This window comes from Dendrobates tinctorius, unplaced genomic scaffold, assembly GCF_039654945.1.
Source record: "Dendrobates tinctorius isolate UK_male_01 unplaced genomic scaffold, ASM3965494v1 ptg000049l, whole genome shotgun sequence".
Classification (NCBI taxonomy): Eukaryota; Metazoa; Chordata; class Amphibia; order Anura; family Dendrobatidae; genus Dendrobates; species Dendrobates tinctorius.
The window spans coordinates 4095489-4115426 of record NW_027361717.1 but is presented as its reverse complement, the minus strand read 5'-3'; the positions used below and the strand labels follow the sequence as shown (position 1 = coordinate 4115426).

General features: G+C 64.0%; 2 protein-coding genes across 4 annotated transcripts in view; one reads left to right on the top strand and one right to left on the bottom strand.

The window, feature by feature from the left end:
• SH3YL1 (SH3 and SYLF domain containing 1) overlaps positions 1-6706 on the bottom strand; it is a 144592-nt gene extending 137886 nt beyond the window's left edge. The window contains exon 1 of the mRNA XM_073576445.1: positions 6562-6706. Coding sequence (XP_073432546.1) covers position 6562 — 1 coding nt within the window. The 5' untranslated portion in view covers positions 6563-6706. The remainder of the gene's footprint in view (positions 1-6561) is intronic.
• The window catches only part of LOC141091100 (low molecular weight phosphotyrosine protein phosphatase-like), a 44966-nt gene continuing 30446 nt past the window's right edge, over positions 5419-19938 (top strand). The window contains exons 1-2 of one of the 3 annotated variants that reach the window (XM_073576447.1): positions 5419-5438; positions 6888-6959. In XM_073576447.1, coding sequence (XP_073432548.1) covers positions 6917-6959 — 43 coding nt within the window. In that variant the 5' untranslated portion in view covers positions 5419-5438; positions 6888-6916. Of the gene's footprint in view, positions 5439-6779; positions 6960-19938 lie in introns of those variants that run through there. The other 2 variants (XM_073576448.1, XM_073576446.1) reach the window with 2 other exon arrangements.

The window sequence follows — 19938 nt, the reverse complement described above, 5'->3', positions numbered from 1 at the left end:
AGGTGGCTTCACACACAAGCCCCAATGGAGCCGCTGAGCATAGGGTCAAACAGCTGATTGTTCTTCACAGAACCTGGAAATGCCCTTTACCACAGGAATAAAATTCTAAATCAGAATGAGTTTCCAGAGTTTCCTCCACAGGCTGTGAAAGGACAGGCTTGACTTCCATGAGTCTTGTCACTTTCAGCACAATACTCTTCATTACAGCACAGACACCGGGGAAACCCTCAGGGAATGATTTGCTATTGCAGATAACATTTGACGGGATTGTTATTCAGGTTGTTCTTAGATACCAAAAATATGTTTCTCCAAAGAATCTCTGATAAAACAACCAAAAGGTAACTGCAATTTTCATAAGGCAGCCACATCTTGACCAAGTGCCAAAATGAACCCCATTCTTAGGCAATGTCTTTAAAATGGCTATTCCACAACTTGGACAAACCATTCTCAATTTGATCATCTGACCACGTTAAAATAAAAATGTCTAAACATACCTCCGGTGCCAATCCAGAGGTGTCAGAACTCACGTGAGTTGTGACGTCACAGGAGCCTTGCGTCCAATCAGCGCCAGCGTCACTGTCCACGCCTTTGGACAAATCAAACATCAAGAGGAAGTTAGAGAGCAGCCGCAGCCCTGGCTTCCTGTCAATGTTCGATTTGTCCAAAGGTTTGGACAGTGACACCGGCGCTGAGTGGGGAAGGGCTCAGATTAAGTCATTAACTTACGTGAGCCCCGGGGACGCATGGGCCAACACCGCCGGAATAATAATAATAATAAATTCTATTTCTATAGCGCCAACATATTCCGCAGCACTTTACATTTCAGAAGGGACTTGTACAGACAATAGACATTACAGCATAACAATAATCACATAGATCATAACAGATACCAAGAGGAATGAGGGCCCTGCTCGCAAGCTTACAGTCTATGAGGAAAGAGGTAGACACGAAAGGTGGGTGGTAACAGTTGCCCTGATTGTATGGACCAGCCATAATGTTAAGTGTGTAACAGTACAGACACAGAGGGCTAATGGATGCATAAAGCATGTGGGAACATGATGCGGGGAACCTGGTTATGGTAAAACTTTTGGCTGTGCCACACAGGGATAGATTAGGTTAATGTGTTGAGGTGGTAGGCCAGTCTGAATAAATGCATTTTCAGGGCACGATTAAAATTGTGGGGATTGGGGACTAATCGTATTGACCTGGGAAGTGCATTCCAAAGAATTGGAGCAGCACGTGTAAAGTCTTGGAGACGGGAGTGGGAGGTTCTGATTATTGAGAATGCTAACCCTCAGGTCATCAGCAGAACGGAGGGCGCGGGTAGGGTGGTATACTGAAACAAGGAAGGAGATGTAAGGTGGTGCTGAGCCATGGAGGGCTTTGTGGGTGAGGGTAATAAGTTTATACTGAATTCTGGAGTGGATGGGTAGCCAGTGTAATGACTGGCACAAGGTAGAGGCATCGGTGTAACGATTGGTGAGGAATATGATCCTGGCTGCAGCATTCAAGACAGATTGAGAGGGGAGAGTTTGGTAAGAGGGAGACCGATTAGAAGAGAGATACAATAGTCGAGACAAGAATAAATGAGAAGAATAAGAGAAACAGTAAGAGTTTTTGCAGAGTCAAAAGTAAGAAAAGGTCGAATTCTAGAAATGTTTTTGAGATGCAGATGACAAGAGCGAGCCAGTGATCGTATGTGGGGGGCAAAGAAAAGCTCGGCGTCAAGTATGACCCCAAGACAGCGGGAATGTTGCTGGGGAGTAATAGTGGAACCACACACGGAAATGGCAATGTCGGGTATAGGTACATTAGTAGAGGGAGGAAACACAAGGCGTTCAGTCTTTGACAGGTTCAGTTTCAGATATAGTGTGGACATGATGTTAGACACAGCGTTTAGACAATTGCTGGTGTTTTCTAGAAAGGCTGGCGTGATGTCAGGAGAAGAAGCGTATAATTGGGTGTCATCAGCATAGAGATGGTACTGGAAACCAAATCTACTGATTGTTTGACTAATAGGGGCAGTGTACAAGGAGAAGAGGAGGGGGCCTAGAACCGATCCTTGAGGGACCCCAACAGTAAGGGGAAGGTGAGAGGAGGAGGAGCCAGCAAAATATACAGTAAAGGAGCTGTCAGAGAGATAGGAGGAGAACGGTGTCCTTGAGGCCAATGGAACGGAGCATAGTGAGGAGGAGCTGATGATCCACAGTGTCTAATGCTGCAGTGAGATCCAAGAGAATTAGCATGGAGTAGTGACCATTTAATTTAGCTGTTAGTAGATCATTAGAGACTTTAGTGAGGGCAGTTTCAGTAGAGTGTAAAAAGCGGAAACCGGATTTGAGAGGGTCGAGAAGAGAGAGTTATCAAAGAGGTAGCTGATAAGACGGGAGTGGACCAGGCGTTCCAGGAGTTTAGAGATAAAGGGAAGTTTAGAGACAGGTCTATAGTTAGCGGCACAGTTTTTGTCGAGGGATGGTTTTTTAAGTAGTGAATGTATGATGGCATGCTTAAATGAGGAGGGAAAGATACCAGAAGAGAGAGAGAGGTTAAATATTTTAGTTAGGTGAGGGGTGACAGCAGGGGAAAGGCACTGGAGGAGATGTGATGGAAATGGGTCACTGGTGCAAGTGGTTGGGCGAGAAGATGCAAGGAGCCTGCTTACTACTTCTTCTGTGACTGGTTCAAACTCAGAGAGTGAGCTAGATGCAGTGGGGGAGGGAGGACAGTGCATGGTATGAGGTGATTGGGAGATAATTTCCGGAATGGCAGCAGAGGAGAGTATACGCGTTTTTATTTAAACAGGGCCAAACATGAGGGATGGGAAGGGGTTGTCCTAACAGTGGACAATCTCTTTAAATGGTCATACTTTTAAAAATTCTTTGATGTGCACTTGTGTAATGAGGGACAGTGTGGTCTAAGGAGACAACACCCATTAATCAAGGTGTGCAGGATAATTGAGCAGCTTGTTTTCCTCAGGCAAAATTGGCCTAAAAGGAGATTTAGCATACTCTGAAAAGTCAAAAATAGTCTTAAAGAGGGATGCAGCGCTCGTGAAATTGCTCAGATATAGAGGCAAATCACAGAACGGTCAAAAGTTTTGTTTAAAATAATTACCAAGGACACAAAAAACGTGTTGAGGGAAAAGAAAAAAAAAAAAAAAGGTTCGTCAAATGAAGACTTAAACGTGAAGCGACCAGGAAGCCATTATCCTCCAGTGCTGTCAAGTTTCAGACCTCCACAGAAGAAGTACTAAGTGTTCACCGCTCAGAGACATGGCCAAGATGAGAAGGCCGAAACCCAACCACCAGTGAACAAGACACAAATGTCAAGTCTGGGCCAAGAATGTTGTGTAATGGCCAGGGATGGAGTTATTCCTCATGTACACACAGGATCGCTTAGTCTTAAATACACCTGTAATGGCAGGTAAGTTTTATACCAGGAACAGTCATTAGTGAATGATGGAATAAATAGAGACTCGAGCAATAGGCACCTTCCTGTGATGATTAATCACCATTGTTGCTTCTTCTAAACAAGAGAAATGCTGATAAGCCCCACAGGCATCCTGGACAGACGGCAGACTAGCTGCTGCTCTGCACAGGGGCTGTAGTCCTGCCAGGCAGCAGACTGTGGCAGCCGCCGTCATATCTCATGGTCAGGCTGCCATGAATGGTTCTTGTACCGGTATCTGATACGGGGCTGCAGATTTTCTGTCCAGTGATTCTGTAGGTTCCTTACTAGAATCACAGCCACCTGTAGGGCAGGCGCAGACGGCCGTGTATTTGCTCATCAGAGAGAATTGGGCTGATTATGCAAATCACACTGATCAGATTTTCTTGGTTGAGTAGAAGATGAAAAAAAAATAAATAAATAAATAAAAAAAAATCTCCTCCATTCTATCAATCTGTGAAAATCGGACTCCACTCAGATGTCATCCGAGTGCAGTCTGATGCTGACGGTTTCCATGGACTCATTGACGTGTATGGCTGAATGCTCCCCGGAATATCACACTCTGGCATTGTGTGATTATTTTTCTTGCACCAATGACATGTGCACAACTCCAAAGAATAACAGTGGTCCTAGTGCGATCCGATGTTTGGTCACATCACATGTGGACCATAGATACGGCCATGTGCACAAGCTCGGTCGGGACCCATTGTCAGCATTCCTGTTTTTTTCTAGTTCCATGACGAGACTATAAAAACGAGATTATGGACAGTGCTGGACCCTAATGACTTAATGTTACCGAAAATTACTGGACGGCTTTTTATTTAATCTATGAATCTGCCTCTGGCACGGAGGCGAACAATGGAGGAGGCCAATTTCTAGGTCTGGTCACATCCTCCTCCATCCGGCAATATTTAGGTCCAGACGGAAGGGAAGACGGCACGGACCTGCTGATAACACAGGTCAGTAATATAGACGGATGCATACAGCACTTCTGGGAAAATTATCACAGAAAAGTCACTTAAAGGGTTCACTCCAAGTGTGGACTCAAAGGCGGCTTGGCGTCTGCCATGAACATGTACTGGGAACTTTTTTCTTTTTCACCTGACAGAAATGCAGCTGTTCTCCTGCATCCAGCGTAGTTTTCCTTTTGTTCATATACAGGACAGGAGTGACCATATCTAGTATTGTTGTCATGGGGTTACCACGTCAGAGAGGAGCCAGAAGACCGCAGCATCAGATAGCTCCGACTCCTGCGCTGAAGAGAAGCACTTCACCATAATATTAAAATGGTGTAAAAAGTTTTTGGCAGTGCAGAGGTTAATCGGCCATGTTGGGAGCTAGGGTTCTCAGATGATCTCGGTTAGCCACTCCTATATAATCTGGGTCCTGACTGACACACATTGTCAGAGCAAGCTTATGCTGCATGGAGGAGAGGTGGGGTTTGTGCTTTTTATGAGATGTTTGGCAGGTTTATCTGTGACTGTTGCGTGGTTTTGTAAGTGTGATAATTCCCTTTCCTTCTATTTTGGTTTTTCCCCCATCCTCCACTCCCCAATGCATCCCTCTATTATACGTGAGTGAATATTTGTATGCCTGGTATTTTCCGTTACCCCTTTTTGCGTGGTCTTGTTCGTCTGGTTGGTGTACTGCGGTGCACAGCAGCTCCCCTCTTCCCTGGGTGGGGGAAGGGAATAGATGGAGATAAGGCAAGGTACAAGGCCCTGGCATCTCCACCTTCAGAGGTATCCCGGGGACCAGGGCAAGCTAGGACACCCCCTAGTGTTACGGACAAGGAAGGAGCCCCTGGTCACCTGACATCCGAGTCATGACAATTGTTGCTCCAAGTGAGTGTGGTCCTCAATGCTTCACGCCCCCTTGACTAACAAGACTAAACTTCTAATCAGGGAAGAAAGAGCCATAATCCAGGAACGGAAAGGAGCCGAAACAAGAAAACCATGCTAGATCCTGGTGACCAGGGGCAATTACACGAGGTAAAGCAGAATTACATATTTACGGCAAGTAACAGAAGGATGGAGCGGTGAGGTGGGGGGGGGAGGAGGATGGAGCGGTGAGGTGGGGGGGGGGGGAGGAGGATGGAGCGGTGAGGTGGGGGGGGGGGGGAGGAGGATGGAGCGGTGAGGTGGGGGGGGGGGGAGGAGGATGGAGCGGTGAGGTGGGGGGGGGGAGGAGGATGGAGCGGTGAGGTGGGGGGGGGGGGAGGAGGATGGAGCGGTGAGGTGGGGGGGGGGGAGGAGGATGGAGCGGTGAGGTGGGGGGGGGGAGGAGGATGGAGCGGTGAGGTGGGGGGGGGGAGGAGGATGGAGCGGTGAGGTGGGGGGGGGAGGAGGATGGAGCGGTGAGGTGGGGGGGGGAGGGGGATGGAGCGGTGAGGTGGGGGGGGGGAGGAGGATGGAGCGGTGAGGTGGGGGGGGAGGAGGATGGAGCGGTGAGGTGGGGGGGGAGGAGGATGGAGCGGTGAGGTGGGGGGGGAGGAGGATGGAGCGGTGAGGTGGGGGGGGGGAGGAGGATGGAGCGGTGAGGTGGGGGGGGGAGGAGGATGGAGCGGTGAGGTGGGGGGGGGAGGAGGATGGAGCGGTGAGGTGGGGGGGGGAGGAGGATGGAGCGGAGGATGGAGCGGTGAGGTGGGGGTGGTGGGGGAGGAGGATGGAGCGGTGAGGTGGGGGGGGATGGAGCGGTGAGGGGGGAAGGATGGAGCGACAGGGAGGGGTTGGGAGAATACAGGGCTGACGCCTCATTACTATGAGCACTGCAGCTCCCATAGAAGTGAATGGAGCCGGTGACTGGAGACCCCGCCCCTGGGACTGCTGGACCCTCACTCACATTTCCATTCCTATAAATGGGATTTGTCTTTTGCAGGGGCCACATTTCTACATCTCGATCTGCCGGGTGTACGGGAGTGGTCTGGGGGGCGCACACCAAACATAAAGGGCGTCATTTATTTCCTCCGGTTCCTAAATCCTGCACTGGGGGAAAACTGGGCGCCAACCAGTGGCCACCACAGCTGCCCTGCCGGGGCGGACAGTCAGCCCCGGGGGATGTGACAGCGATGACTGGCAGAATCTGGTGACATCACTGCCAGGAGCGCGTACTCACTTGTGGCGCGGCACCTGCTCCTCTCTCCCCGGGGGCTGCTCTCACAGCCCGCGCCGCTTCTCCCCCGTCTCGTACCTCTCCCTGCTGACAGGTGAGTACTGGCGAGGCGGTGCTTCACACCTGCCGCACAGCCCCGCCTACCATCACGTGATTCAGGAACTTAATTTACATGACGCCACATGTGACCTGGAGGAGACAAGTCACGTGGTGCCATCACTGACACGGCAGAATGACGTCACCTCCCAGTCAGGCTTTCTGTCTGGAAGGTAAGTGCCGTAAAGTGACGCACTTCCGGTAATGTGAGGCTTCTTCCTTTTCTGTGACAGTGTTCGGCCGGTGTGCAGCGGAGATAGACATGGCGGCAGCTGGGAGCAAGTCTGTGCTCTTCGTGTGTCTCGGTGAGTGTGTACACGGAGGGGCGGCAGTGTGGAGGTCTGACACTGCTGGGGGACCACTTCCTGCTCTCTGGGGGGCTTCTCTTCATACTTCCATAGGTCACTGTTGGATTCAGTCAGACTTCAGATGTCGCCGGTATAGAAACACTGGGAATAGACAGAAACTAATTTATTTTTATCTTTACATTCTATATCTCTTTTTATGTAATTTTCTGGAACAATCCTCAGACTGATGCAAGAAGATTATCACTTCTACGTTTTTTATTTTCCTTCTGACCCATTTTTTCCTTGACATAAAGGGATACACTGTGCGTCACATCATTACGTTCTTACCGTAAAAGGTAATAAAAATGGGAGGAAATCCAAGTGCAGCGAAAACTCGCCCTTAATTCTGCCATAGGCTACTTTCACACATCCGTTTTTTTAAATCCGGCATGATGCGGCGAAATTTGTGTAAACCGGATCCGGAATTGGATCCGGTTTTTTCACATAGAATGTAATGATCGCCGCATCATGCCGGATGGACATGCGGCGCCTCCAGGTTTTGCCGGATACGGCAAACATGCGCCGTCCGGCGTCTGCAAAAAAACGTTGGCTGCAACGTTTTTTTGCAGCGCCGGACCGGCTTTTTCAACTGCGCATGCCCGGGCACTATGAGTTTTAACCCCACAAGTGCCCGGCGCGCATCTCTCTCTCTCTCTCTCTCTCCCCTTCTCTCTCTCTCTCTCTCTCCATATGCTCCATACCTTTCTTTGGCTGGCTCTCTCGTCCCCCGCTGTCTCTCTGGCTGCTCTCTCGTCCCCCGCTGTCTCTCTGGCTGCTCTTTCGTCCCCCGCTGTCTCTCTGGCTGCTCTCTCGTCCCCCGCGCTCTCTTTGGCTGCTCTCTCGTCCCCCGCGCTCTCTTTGGCTGCTCTCTCGTCCCCCGCGCTCTCTTTGGCTGCTCTCTCGTCCCCCGCGCTCTCTTTGGCTGCTCTCTCGTCCCCCGCGCTCTCTTTGGCTGCTCTCTCGTCCCCCGCGCTCTCTTTGGCTGCTCTCTCGTCCCCCGCGCTCTCTTTGGCTGCTCTCTCGTCCCCCGCGCTCTCTTTGGCTGCTCTCTCGTCCCCCGCGCTCTCTTTGGCTGCTCTCTCGTCCCCCGCGCTCTCTTTGGCTGCTCTCTCGTCCCCCGCGCTCTCTTTGGCTGCTCTCTCGTCCCCCGCGCTCTCTTTGGCTGCTCTCTCGTCCCCCGCGCTCTCTTTGGCTGCTCTCTCGTCCCCCGCGCTCTCTTTGGCTGCTCTCTCGTCCCCCGCGCTCTCTTTGGCTGCTCTCTCGTCCCCCGCGCTCTCTTTGGCTGCTCTCTCGTCCCCCGCGCTCTCTTTGGCTGCTCTCTCGTCCCCCGCGCTCTCTTTGGCTGCTCTCTCGTCCCCCGCGCTCTCTTTGGCTGCTCTCTCGTCCCCCGCGCTCTCTTTGGCTGCTCTCTCGTCCCCCGCGCTCTCTTTGGCTGCTCTCTCGTCCCCCGCGCTCTCTTTGGCTGCTCTCTCGTCCCCCGCGCTCTCTTTGGCTGCTCTCTCGTCCCCCGCGCTCTCTTTGGCTGCTCTCTCGTCCCCCGCGCTCTCTTTGGCTGCTCTCTCGTCCCCCGCGCTCTCTTTGGCTGCTCTCTCGTCCCCCGCGCTCTCTTTGGCTGCTCTCTCGTCCCCCGCGCTCTCTTTGGCTGCTCTCTCGTCCCCCGCGCTCTCTTTGGCTGCTCTCTCGTCCCCCGCGCTCTCTTTGGCTGCTCTCTCGTCCCCCGCGCTCTCTTTGGCTGCTCTCTCGTCCCCCGCGCTCTCTTTGGCTGCTCTCTCGTCCCCCGCGCTCTCTTTGGCTGCTCTCTCGTCCCCCGCGCTCTCTTTGGCTGGCTCTCTCGTCCCCCGCGCGCTCTTTGGCTGCTCTCTCGTCCCCCGCGCTCTCTTTGGCTGCTCTCTCGTCCCCCGCGCGCTCTTTGGCTGCTCTCTCGTCCCCCGCGCCTCTGGCTCTTCGTCCCCCGCGCTCTGCTGCTCTCGTCCCCCGCGCGCTCTTTGGCTGCTCTCTCGTCCCCCGCGCGCTCTTTGGCTGCTCTCTCGTCCCCCGCGCGCTCTTTGGCTGCTCTCTCGTCCCCCGCGCGCTCTTTGGCTGCTCTCTCGTCCCCCGCGCGCTCTTTGGCTGCTCTCTCGTCCCCCGCGCGCTCTTTGGCTGCTCTCTCGTCCCCCGCGCGCTCTTTGGCTGCTCTCTCGTCCCCCGCGCTCTCTTTGGCTGCTCTCTCGTCCCCGCGCTCTCTTGGCTGCTCTCTCGTCCCCCGCGCTCTCTTTGGCTGCTCTCTCGTCCCCGCGCTCTCTTTGGCTGCTCTCTCGTCCCCCGCGCTCTCTTTGGCTGCTCTCTCGTCCCCCGCGCTCTCTTTGGCTGCTCTCTCGTCCCCCGCGCTCTCTTTGGCTGCTCTCTCGTCCCCGCGCTCTCTTTGGCTGCTCTCTCGTCCCCCGCGCTCTCTTTGGCTGCTCTCTCGTCCCCCGCGCTCTCTTTGGCTGCTCTCTCGTCCCCCGCGCTCTCTTTGGCTGCTCTCTCGTCCCCCGCGCTCTCTTTGGCTGCTCTCTCGTCCCCCGCGCTCTCTTTGGCTGCTCTCTCGTCCCCCGCGCTCTCTTTGGCTGCTCTCTCGTCCCCCGCGCTCTCTTTGGCTGCTCTCTCGTCCCCCGCGCGCTCTTTGGCTGCTCTCTCGTCCCCCGCGCGCTCTTTGGCTGCTCTCTCGTCCCCCGCGCGCTCTTTGGCTGCTCTCTCGTCCCCCGCGCGCTCTTTGGCTGCTCTCTCGTCCCCCGCGCGCTCTTTGGCTGCTCTCTCGTCCCCCGCGCGCTCTTTGGCTGCTCTCTCGTCCCCCGCGCGCTCTTTGGCTGCTCTCTCGTCCCCCGCGCGCTCTTTGGCTGCTCTCTCGTCCCCCGCGCGCTCTTTGGCTGCTCTCTCGTCCCCCGCGCGCTCTTTGGCTGCTCTCTCGTCCCCCGCGCGCTCTTTGGCTGCTCTCTCGTCCCCGCGCGCTCTTTGGCTGCTCTCTCGTCCCCCGCGCGCTCTTTGGCTGCTCTCTCGTCCCCCGCGCGCTCTTTGGCTGCTCTCTCGTCCCCCGCGCGCTCTTTGGCTGCTCTCTCGTCCCCCGCGCGCTCTTTGGCTGCTCTCTCGTCCCCCGCGCGCTCTTTGGCTGCTCTCTCGTCCCCCGCGCGCTCTTTGGCTGCTCTCTCGTCCCCCGCGCGCTCTTTGGCTGCTCTCTCGTCCCCCGCGCGCTCTTTGGCTGCTCTCTCGTCCCCCGCGCGCTCTTTGGCTGCTCTCTCGTCCCCCGCGCTCTCTTTGGCTGCTCTCTCGTCCCCCGCGCGCTCTTTGGCTGCTCTCTCGTCCCCCGCGCGCTCTTTGGCTGCTCTCTCGTCCCCCGCGCGCTCTTTGGCTGCTCTCTCGTCCCCCGCGCGCTCTTTGGCTGCTCTCTCGTCCCCCGCGCGCTCTTTGGCTGCTCTCTCGTCCCCCGCGCGCTCTTTGGCTGCTCTCTCGTCCCCCGCGCGCTCTTTGGCTGCTCTCTCGTCCCCCGCGCGCTCTTTGGCTGCTCTCTCGTCCCCCGCGCGCTCTTTGGCTGCTCTCTCGTCCCCCGCGCGCTCTTTGGCTGCTCTCTCGTCCCCCGCGCGCTCTTTGGCTGCTCTCTCGTCCCCCGCGCGCTCTTTGGCTGCTCTCTCGTCCCCCGCGCGCTCTTTGGCTGCTCTCTCGTCCCCGCGCGCTCTTTGGCTGCTCTCTCGTCCCCCGCGCGCTCTTTGGCTGCTCTCTCGTCCCCGCGCGCTCTTTGGCTGCTCTCTCGTCCCCGCGCGCTCTTTGGCTGCTCTCTCGTCCCCCGCGCGCTCTTTGGCTGCTCTCTCGTCCCCCGCGCGCTCTTTGGCTGCTCTCTCGTCCCCCGCGCGCTCTTTGGCTGCTCTCTCGTCCCCCGCGCGCTCTTTGGCTGCTCTCTCGTCCCCCGCGCGCTCTTTGGCTGCTCTCTCGTCCCCCGCGCGCTCTTTGGCTGCTCTCTCGTCCCCCGCGCGCTCTTTGGCTGCTCTCTCGTCCCCCGCGCGCTCTTTGGCTGCTCTCTCGTCCCCCGCGCGCTCTTTGGCTGCTCTCTCGTCCCCCGCGCGCTCTTTGGCTGCTCTCTCGTCCCCCGCGCGCTCTTTGGCTGCTCTCTCGTCCCCCGCGCGCTCTTTGGCTGCTCTCTCGTCCCCCGCGCGCTCTTTGGCTGCTCTCTCGTCCCCCGCGCGCTCTTTGGCTGCTCTCTCGTCCCCCGCGCGCTCTTTGGCTGCTCTCTCGTCCCCCGCGCGCTCTTTGGCTGCTCTCTCGTCCCCCGCGCGCTCTTTGGCTGCTCTCTCGTCCCCCGCGCGCTCTTGGCTGCTCTCTCGTCCCCCGCGCGCTCTTTGGCTGCTCTCTCGTCCCCCGCGCGCTCTTTGGCTGCTCTCTCGTCCCCCGCGCGCTCTTTGGCTGCTCTCTCGTCCCCCGCGCGCTCTTTGGCTGCTCTCTCGTCCCCCGCGCGCTCTTTGGCTGCTCTCTCGTCCCCCGCGCGCTCTTTGGCTGCTCTCTCGTCCCCCGCGCGCTCTTTGGCTGCTCTCTCGTCCCCCGCGCGCTCTTTGGCTGCTCTCTCGTCCCCCGCGCGCTCTTTGGCTGCTCTCTCGTCCCCCGCGCGCTCTTTGGCTGCTCTCTCGTCCCCCGCGCGCTCTTTGGCTGCTCTCTCGTCCCCGCGCGCTCTTTGGCTGCTCTCTCGTCCCCGCGCGCTCTTTGGCTGCTCTCTCGTCCCCCGCGCGCTCTTTGGCTGCTCTCTCGTCCCCCGCGCGCTCTTTGGCTGCTCTCTCGTCCCCCGCGCGCTCTTTGGCTGCTCTCTCGTCCCCCGCGCGCTCTTTGGCTGCTCTCTCGTCCCCCGCGCGCTCTTTGGCTGCTCTCTCGTCCCCCGCGCGCTCTTGGCTGCTCTCTCGTCCCCCGCGCGCTCTTTGGCTGCTCTCTCGTCCCCCGCGCGCTCTTTGGCTGCTCTCTCGTCCCCCGCGCGCTCTTTGGCTGCTCTCTCGTCCCCCGCGCGCTCTTTGGCTGCTCTCTCGTCCCCGCGCGCTCTTGGCTGCTCTCTCGTCCCCCGCGCGCTCTTTGGCTGCTCTCTCGTCCCCGCGCGCTCTTTGGCTGCTCTCTCGTCCCCCGCGCGCTCTTGGCTGCTCTCTCGTCCCCCGCGCGCTCTTTGGCTGCTCTCTCGTCCCCCGCGCGCTCTTTGGCTGCTCTCTCGTCCCCCGCGCGCTCTTTGGCTGCTCTCTCGTCCCCCGCGCGCTCTTGGCTGCTCTCTCGTCCCCCGCGCGCTCTTTGGCTGCTCTCTCGTCCCCCGCGCGCTCTCCGGCTGCTCTCTCGTCCCCCGCGCGCTCTCCGGCTGCTCTCTCGTCCCCCGCGCGCTCTCCGGCTGCTCTCTCGTCCCCCGCGCGCTCTCCGGCTGCTCTCTCGTCCCCCGCGCGCTCTCCGGCTGCTCTCTCGTCCCCCGCGCGCTCTCCGGCTGCTCTCTCGTCCCCCGCGCGCTCTCCGGCTGCTCTCTCGTCCCCCGCGCGCTCTCCGGCTGCTCTCTCGTCCCCCGCGCGCTCTCCGGCTGCTCTCTCGTCCCCCGCGCGCTCTCCGGCTGCTCTCTCGTCCCCCGCGCGCTCTCCGGCTGCTCTCTCGTCCCCCGCGCGCTCTCCGGCTGCTCTCTCGTCCCCCGCGCGCTCTCCGGCTGCTCTCTCGTCCCCCGCGCGCTCTCCGGCTGCTCTCTCGTCCCCCGCGCGCTCTCCGGCTGCTCTCTCGTCCCCCGCGCGCTCTCCGGCTGCTCTCTCGTCCCCCGCGCGCTCTCCGGCTGCTCTCTCGTCCCCCGCGCGCTCTCCGGCTGCTCTCTCGTCCCCCGCGCGCTCTCCGGCTGCTCTCTCGTCCCCCGCGCGCTCTCCGGCTGCTCTCTCGTCCCCCGCGCGCTCTCCGGCTGCTCTCTCGTCCCCCGCGCGCTCTCCGGCTGCTCTCTCGTCCCCCGCGCGCTCTCCGGCTGCTCTCTCGTCCCCCGCGCGCTCTCCGGCTGCTCTCTCGTCCCCCGCGCGCTCTCCGGCTGCTCTCTCGTCCCCCGCGCGCTCTCCGGCTGCTCTCTCGTCCCCCGCGCGCTCTCCGGCTGCTCTCTCGTCCCCCGCGCGCTCTCCGGCTGCTCTCTCGTCCCCCGCGCGCTCTCCGGCTGCTCTCTCGTCCCCCGCGCGCTCTCCGGCTGCTCTCTCGTCCCCCGCGCGCTCTCCGGCTGCTCTCTCGTCCCCCGCGCGCTCTCCGGCTGCTCTCTCGTCCCCCGCGCGCTCTCCGGCTGCTCTCTCGTCCCCCGCGCGCTCTCCGGCTGCTCTCTCGTCCCCCGCGCGCTCTCCGGCTGCTCTCTCGTCCCCCGCGCGCTCTCCGGCTGCTCTCTCGTCCCCCGCGCGCTCTCCGGCTGCTCTCTCGTCCCCCGCGCGCTCTCCGGCTGCTCTCTCGTCCCCCGCGCGCTCTCCGGCTGCTCTCTCGTCCCCCGCGCGCTCTCCGGCTGCTCTCTCGTCCCCCGCGCGCTCTCCGGCTGCTCTCTCGTCCCCCGCGCGCTCTCCGGCTGCTCTCTCGTCCCCCGCGCGCTCTCCGGCTGCTCTCTCGTCCCCCGCGCGCTCTCCGGCTGCTCTCTCGTCCCCCGCGCGCTCTCCGGCTGCTCTCTCGTCCCCCGCGCGCTCTCCGGCTGCTCTCTCGTCCCCCGCGCGCTCTCCGGCTGCTCTCTCGTCCCCCGCGCGCTCTCCGGCTGCTCTCTCGTCCCCCGCGCGCTCTCCGGCTGCTCTCTCGTCCCCCGCGCGCTCTCCGGCTGCTCTCTCGTCCCCCGCGCGCTCTCCGGCTGCTCTCTCGTCCCCCGCGCGCTCTCCGGCTGCTCTCTCGTCCCCCGCGCGCTCTCCGGCTGCTCTCTCGTCCCCCGCGCGCTCTCCGGCTGCTCTCTCGTCCCCCGCGCGCTCTCCGGCTGCTCTCTCGTCCCCCGCGCGCTCTCCGGCTGCTCTCTCGTCCCCCGCGCGCTCTCCGGCTGCTCTCTCGTCCCCCGCGCGCTCTCCGGCTGCTCTCTCGTCCCCCGCGCGCTCTCCGGCTGCTCTCTCGTCCCCCGCGCGCTCTCCGGCTGCTCTCTCGTCCCCCGCGCGCTCTCCGGCTGCTCTCTCGTCCCCCGCGCGCTCTCCGGCTGCTCTCTCGTCCCCCGCGCGCTCTCCGGCTGCTCTCTCGTCCCCCGCGCGCTCTCCGGCTGCTCTCTCGTCCCCCGCGCGCTCTCCGGCTGCTCTCTCGTCCCCCGCGCGCTCTCCGGCTGCTCTCTCGTCCCCCGCGCGCTCTCCGGCTGCTCTCTCGTCCCCCGCGCGCTCTCCGGCTGCTCTCTCGTCCCCCGCGCGCTCTCCGGCTGCTCTCTCGTCCCCCGCGCGCTCTCCGGCTGCTCTCTCGTCCCCCGCGCGCTCTCCGGCTGCTCTCTCGTCCCCCGCGCGCTCTCCGGCTGCTCTCTCGTCCCCCGCGCGCTCTCCGGCTGCTCTCTCGTCCCCCGCGCGCTCTCCGGCTGCTCTCTCGTCCCCCGCGCGCTCTCCGGCTGCTCTCTCGTCCCCCGCGCGCTCTCCGGCTGCTCTCTCGTCCCCCGCGCGCTCTCCGGCTGCTCTCTCGTCCCCCGCGCGCTCTCCGGCTGCTCTCTCGTCCCCCGCGCGCTCTCCGGCTGCTCTCTCGTCCCCCGCGCGCTCTCCGGCTGCTCTCTCGTCCCCCGCGCGCTCTCCGGCTGCTCTCTCGTCCCCCGCGCGCTCTCCGGCTGCTCTCTCGTCCCCCGCGCGCTCTCCGGCTGCTCTCTCGTCCCCCGCGCGCTCTCCGGCTGCTCTCTCGTCCCCCGCGCGCTCTCCGGCTGCTCTCTCGTCCCCCGCGCGCTCTCCGGCTGCTCTCTCGTCCCCCGCGCGCTCTCCGGCTGCTCTCTCGTCCCCCGCGCGCTCTCCGGCTGCTCTCTCGTCCCCCGCGCGCTCTCCGGCTGCTCTCTCGTCCCCCGCGCGCTCTCCGGCTGCTCTCTCGTCCCCCGCGCGCTCTCCGGCTGCTCTCTCGTCCCCCGCGCGCTCTCCGGCTGCTCTCTCGTCCCCCGCGCGCTCTCCGGCTGCTCTCTCGTCCCCCGCGCGCTCTCCGGCTGCTCTCTCGTCCCCCGCGCGCTCTCCGGCTGCTCTCTCGTCCCCCGCGCGCTCTCCGGCTGCTCTCTCGTCCCCCGCGCGCTCTCCGGCTGCTCTCTCGTCCCCCGCGCGCTCTCCGGCTGCTCTCTCGTCCCCCGCGCGCTCTCCGGCTGCTCTCTCGTCCCCCGCGCGCTCTCCGGCTGCTCTCTCGTCCCCCGCGCGCTCTCCGGCTGCTCTCTCGTCCCCCGCGCGCTCTCCGGCTGCTCTCTCGTCCCCCGCGCGCTCTCCGGCTGCTCTCTCGTCCCCCGCGCGCTCTCCGGCTGCTCTCTCGTCCCCCGCGCGCTCTCCGGCTGCTCTCTCGTCCCCCGCGCGCTCTCCGGCTGCTCTCTCGTCCCCCGCGCGCTCTCCGGCTGCTCTCTCGTCCCCCGCGCGCTCTCCGGCTGCTCTCTCGTCCCCCGCGCGCTCTCCGGCTGCTCTCTCGTCCCCCGCGCGCTCTCCGGCTGCTCTCTCGTCCCCCGCGCGCTCTCCGGCTGCTCTCTCGTCCCCCGCGCGCTCTCCGGCTGCTCTCTCGTCCCCCGCGCGCTCTCCGGCTGCTCTCTCGTCCCCCGCGCGCTCTCCGGCTGCTCTCTCGTCCCCCGCGCGCTCTCCGGCTGCTCTCTCGTCCCCCGCGCGCTCTCCGGCTGCTCTCTCGTCCCCCGCGCGCTCTCCGGCTGCTCTCTCGTCCCCCGCGCGCTCTCCGGCTGCTCTCTCGTCCCCCGCGCGCTCTCCGGCTGCTCTCTCGTCCCCCGCGCGCTCTCCGGCTGCTCTCTCGTCCCCCGCGCGCTCTCCGGCTGCTCTCTCGTCCCCCGCGCGCTCTCCGGCTGCTCTCTCGTCCCCCGCGCGCTCTCCGGCTGCTCTCTCGTCCCCCGCGCGCTCTCCGGCTGCTCTCTCGTCCCCCGCGCGCTCTCCGGCTGCTCTCTCGTCCCCCGCGCGCTCTCCGGCTGCTCTCTCGTCCCCCGCGCGCTCTCCGGCTGCTCTCTCGTCCCCCGCGCGCTCTCCGGCTGCTCTCTCGTCCCCCGCGCGCTCTCCGGCTGCTCTCTCGTCCCCCGCGCGCTCTCCGGCTGCTCTCTCGTCCCCCGCGCGCTCTCCGGCTGCTCTCTCGTCCCCCGCGCGCTCTCCGGCTGCTCTCTCGTCCCCCGCGCGCTCTCCGGCTGCTCTCTCGTCCCCCGCGCGCTCTCCGGCTGCTCTCTCGTCCCCCGCGCGCTCTCCGGCTGCTCTCTCGTCCCCCGCGCGCTCTCCGGCTGCTCTCTCGTCCCCCGCGCGCTCTCCGGCTGCTCTCTCGTCCCCCGCGCGCTCTCCGGCTGCTCTCTCGTCCCCCGCGCGCTCTCCGGCTGCTCTCTCGTCCCCCGCGCGCTCTCCGGCTGCTCTCTCGTCCCCCGCGCGCTCTCCGGCTGCTCTCTCGTCCCCCGCGCGCTCTCCGGCTGCTCTCTCGTCCCCCGCGCGCTCTCCGGCTGCTCTCTCGTCCCCCGCGCGCTCTCCGGCTGCTCTCTCGTCCCCCGCGCGCTCTCCGGCTGCTCTCTCGTCCCCCGCGCGCTCTCCGGCTGCTCTCTCGTCCCCCGCGCGCTCTCCGGCTGCTCTCTCGTCCCCCGCGCGCTCTCCGGCTGCTCTCTCGTCCCCCGCGCGCTCTCCGGCTGCTCTCTCGTCCCCCGCGCGCTCTCCGGCTGCTCTCTCGTCCCCCGCGCGCTCTCCGGCTGCTCTCTCGTCCCCCGCGCGCTCTCCGGCTGCTCTCTCGTCCCCCGCGCGCTCTCCGGCTGCTCTCTCGTCCCCCGCGCGCTCTCCGGCTGCTCTCTCGTCCCCCGCGCGCTCTCCGGCTGCTCTCTCGTCCCCCGCGCGCTCTCCGGCTGCTCTCTCGTCCCCCGCGCGCTCTCCGGCTGCTCTCTCGTCCCCCGCGCGCTCTCCGGCTGCTCTCTCGTCCCCCGCGCGCTCTCCGGCTGCTCTCTCGTCCCCCGCGCGCTCTCCGGCTGCTCTCTCGTCCCCCGCGCGCTCTCCGGCTGCTCTCTCGTCCCCCGCGCGCTCTCCGGCTGCTCTCTCGTCCCCCGCGCGCTCTCCGGCTGCTCTCTCGTCCCCCGCGCGCTCTCCGGCTGCTCTCTCGTCCCCCGCGCGCTCTCCGGCTGCTCTCTCGTCCCCCGCGCGCTCTCCGGCTGCTCTCTCGTCCCCCGCGCGCTCTCCGGCTGCTCTCTCGTCCCCCGCGCGCTCTCCGGCTGCTCTCTCGTCCCCCGCGCGCTCTCCGGCTGCTCTCTCGTCCCCCGCGCGCTCTCCGGCTGCTCTCTCGTCCCCCGCGCGCTCTCCGGCTGCTCTCTCGTCCCCCGCGCGCTCTCCGGCTGCTCTCTCGTCCCCCGCGCGCTCTCCGGCTGCTCTCTCGTCCCCCGCGCGCTCTCCGGCTGCTCTCTCGTCCCCCGCGCGCTCTCCGGCTGCTCTCTCGTCCCCCGCGCGCTCTCCGGCTGCTCTCTCGTCCCCCGCGCGCTCTCCGGCTGCTCTCTCGTCCCCCGCGCGCTCTCCGGCTGCTCTCTCGTCCCCCGCGCGCTCTCCGGCTGCTCTCTCGTCCCCCGCGCGCTCTCCGGCTGCTCTCTCGTCCCCCGCGCGCTCTCCGGCTGCTCTCTCGTCCCCCGCGCGCTCTCCGGCTGCTCTCTCGTCCCCCGCGCGCTCTCCGGCTGCTCTCTCGTCCCCCGCGCGCTCTCCGGCTGCTCTCTCGTCCCCCGCGCGCTCTCCGGCTGCTCTCTCGTCCCCCGCGCGCTCTCCGGCTGCTCTCTCGTCCCCCGCGCGCTCTCCGGCTGCTCTCTCGTCCCCCGCGCGCTCTCCGGCTGCTCTCTCGTCCCCCGCGCGCTCTCCGGCTGCTCTCTCGTCCCCCGCGCGCTCTCCGGCTGCTCTCTCGTCCCCCGCGCGCTCTCCGGCTGCTCTCTCGTCCCCCGCGCGCTCTCCGGCTGCTCTCTCGTCCCCCGCGCGCTCTCCGGCTGCTCTCTCGTCCCCCGCGCGCTCTCCGGCTGCTCTCTCGTCCCCCGCGCGCTCTCCGGCTGCTCTCTCGTCCCCCGCGCGCTCTCCGGCTGCTCTCTCGTCCCCCGCGCGCTCTCCGGCTGCTCTCTCGTCCCCCGCGCGCTCTCCGGCTGCTCTCTCGTCCCCCGCGCGCTCTCCGGCTGCTCTCTCGTCCCCCGCGCGCTCTCCGGCTGCTCTCTCGTCCCCCGCGCGCTCTCCGGCTGCTCTCTCGTCCCCCGCGCGCTCTCCGGCTGCTCTCTCGTCCCCCGCGCGCTCTCCGGCTGCTCTCTCGTCCCCCGCGCGCTCTCCGGCTGCTCTCTCGTCCCCCGCGCGCTCTCCGGCTGCTCTCTCGTCCCCCGCGCGCTCTCCGGCTGCTCTCTCGTCCCCCGCGCGCTCTCCGGCTGCTCTCTCGTCCCCCGCGCGCTCTCCGGCTGCTCTCTCGTCCCCCGCGCGCTCTCCGGCTGCTCTCTCGTCCCCCGCGCGCTCTCCGGCTGCTCTCTCGTCCCCCGCGCGCTCTCCGGCTGCTCTCTCGTCCCCCGCGCGCTCTCCGGCTGCTCTCTCGTCCCCCGCGCGCTCTCCGGCTGCTCTCTCGTCCCCCGCGCGCTCTCCGGCTGCTCTCTCGTCCCCCGCGCGCTCTCCGGCTGCTCTCTCGTCCCCCGCGCGCTCTCCGGCTGCTCTCTCGTCCCCCGCGCGCTCTCCGGCTGCTCTCTCGTCCCCCGCGCGCTCTCCGGCTGCTCTCTCGTCCCCCGCGCGCTCTCCGGCTGCTCTCTCGTCCCCCGCGCGCTCTCCGGCTGCTCTCTCGTCCCCCGCGCGCTCTTTGGCTGCTCTCTCGTCCCCCGCGCGCTCTTTGGCTGCTCTCTCGTCCCCCGCGCGCTCTTTGGCTGCTCTCTCGTCCCCCGCGCGCTCTTTGGCTGCTCTCTCGTCCCCCGCGCGCTCTTTGGCTGCTCTCTCGTCCCCCGCGCGCTCTTTGGCTGCTCTCTCGTCCCCCGCGCGCTCTTTGGCTGCTCTCTCGTCCCCCGCGCGCTCTTTGGCTGCTCTCTCGTCCCCCGCGCGCTCTTTGGCTGCTCTCTCGTCCCCCGCGCGCTCTTTGGCTGCTCTCTCGTCCCCCGCGCGCTCTTTGGCTGCTCTCTCGTCCCCCGCGCGCTCTTTGGCTGCTCTCTCGTCCCCCGCGCGCTCTTTGGCTGCTCTCTCGTCCCCCGCGCGCTCTTTGGCTGCTCTCTCGTCCCCCGCGCGCTCTTTGGCTGCTCTCTCGTCCCCCGCGCGCTCTTTGGCTGCTCTCTCGTCCCCCGCGCGCTCTTTGGCTGCTCTCTCGTCCCCCGCGCGCTCTTTGGCTGCTCTCTCGTCCCCCGCGCGCTCTTTGGCTGCTCTCTCGTCCCCCGCGCGCTCTTTGGCTGCTCTCTCGTCCCCCGCGCGCTCTTTGGCTGCTCTCTCGTCCCCCGCGCGCTCTTTGGCTGCTCTCTCGTCCCCCGCGCGCTCTTTGGCTGCTCTCTCGTCCCCCGCGCGCTCTTTGGCTGCTCTCTCGTCCCCCGCGCGCTCTTTGGCTGCTCTCTCGTCCCCCGCGCGCTCTTTGGCTGCTCTCTCGTCCCCCGCGCGCTCTTTGGCTGCTCTCTCGTCCCCCGCGCGCTCTTTGGCTGCTCTCTCGTCCCCCGCGCGCTCTTTGGCTGCTCTCTCGTCCCCCGCGCGCTCTTTGGCTGCTCTCTCGTCCCCCGCGCGCTCTTTGGCTGCTCTCTCGTCCCCCGCGCGCTCTTTGGCTGCTCTCTCGTCCCCCGCGCGCTCTTTGGCTGCTCTCTCGTCCCCCGCGCGCTCTTTGGCTGCTCTCTCGTCCCCCGCGCGCTCTTTGGCTGCTCTCTCGTCCC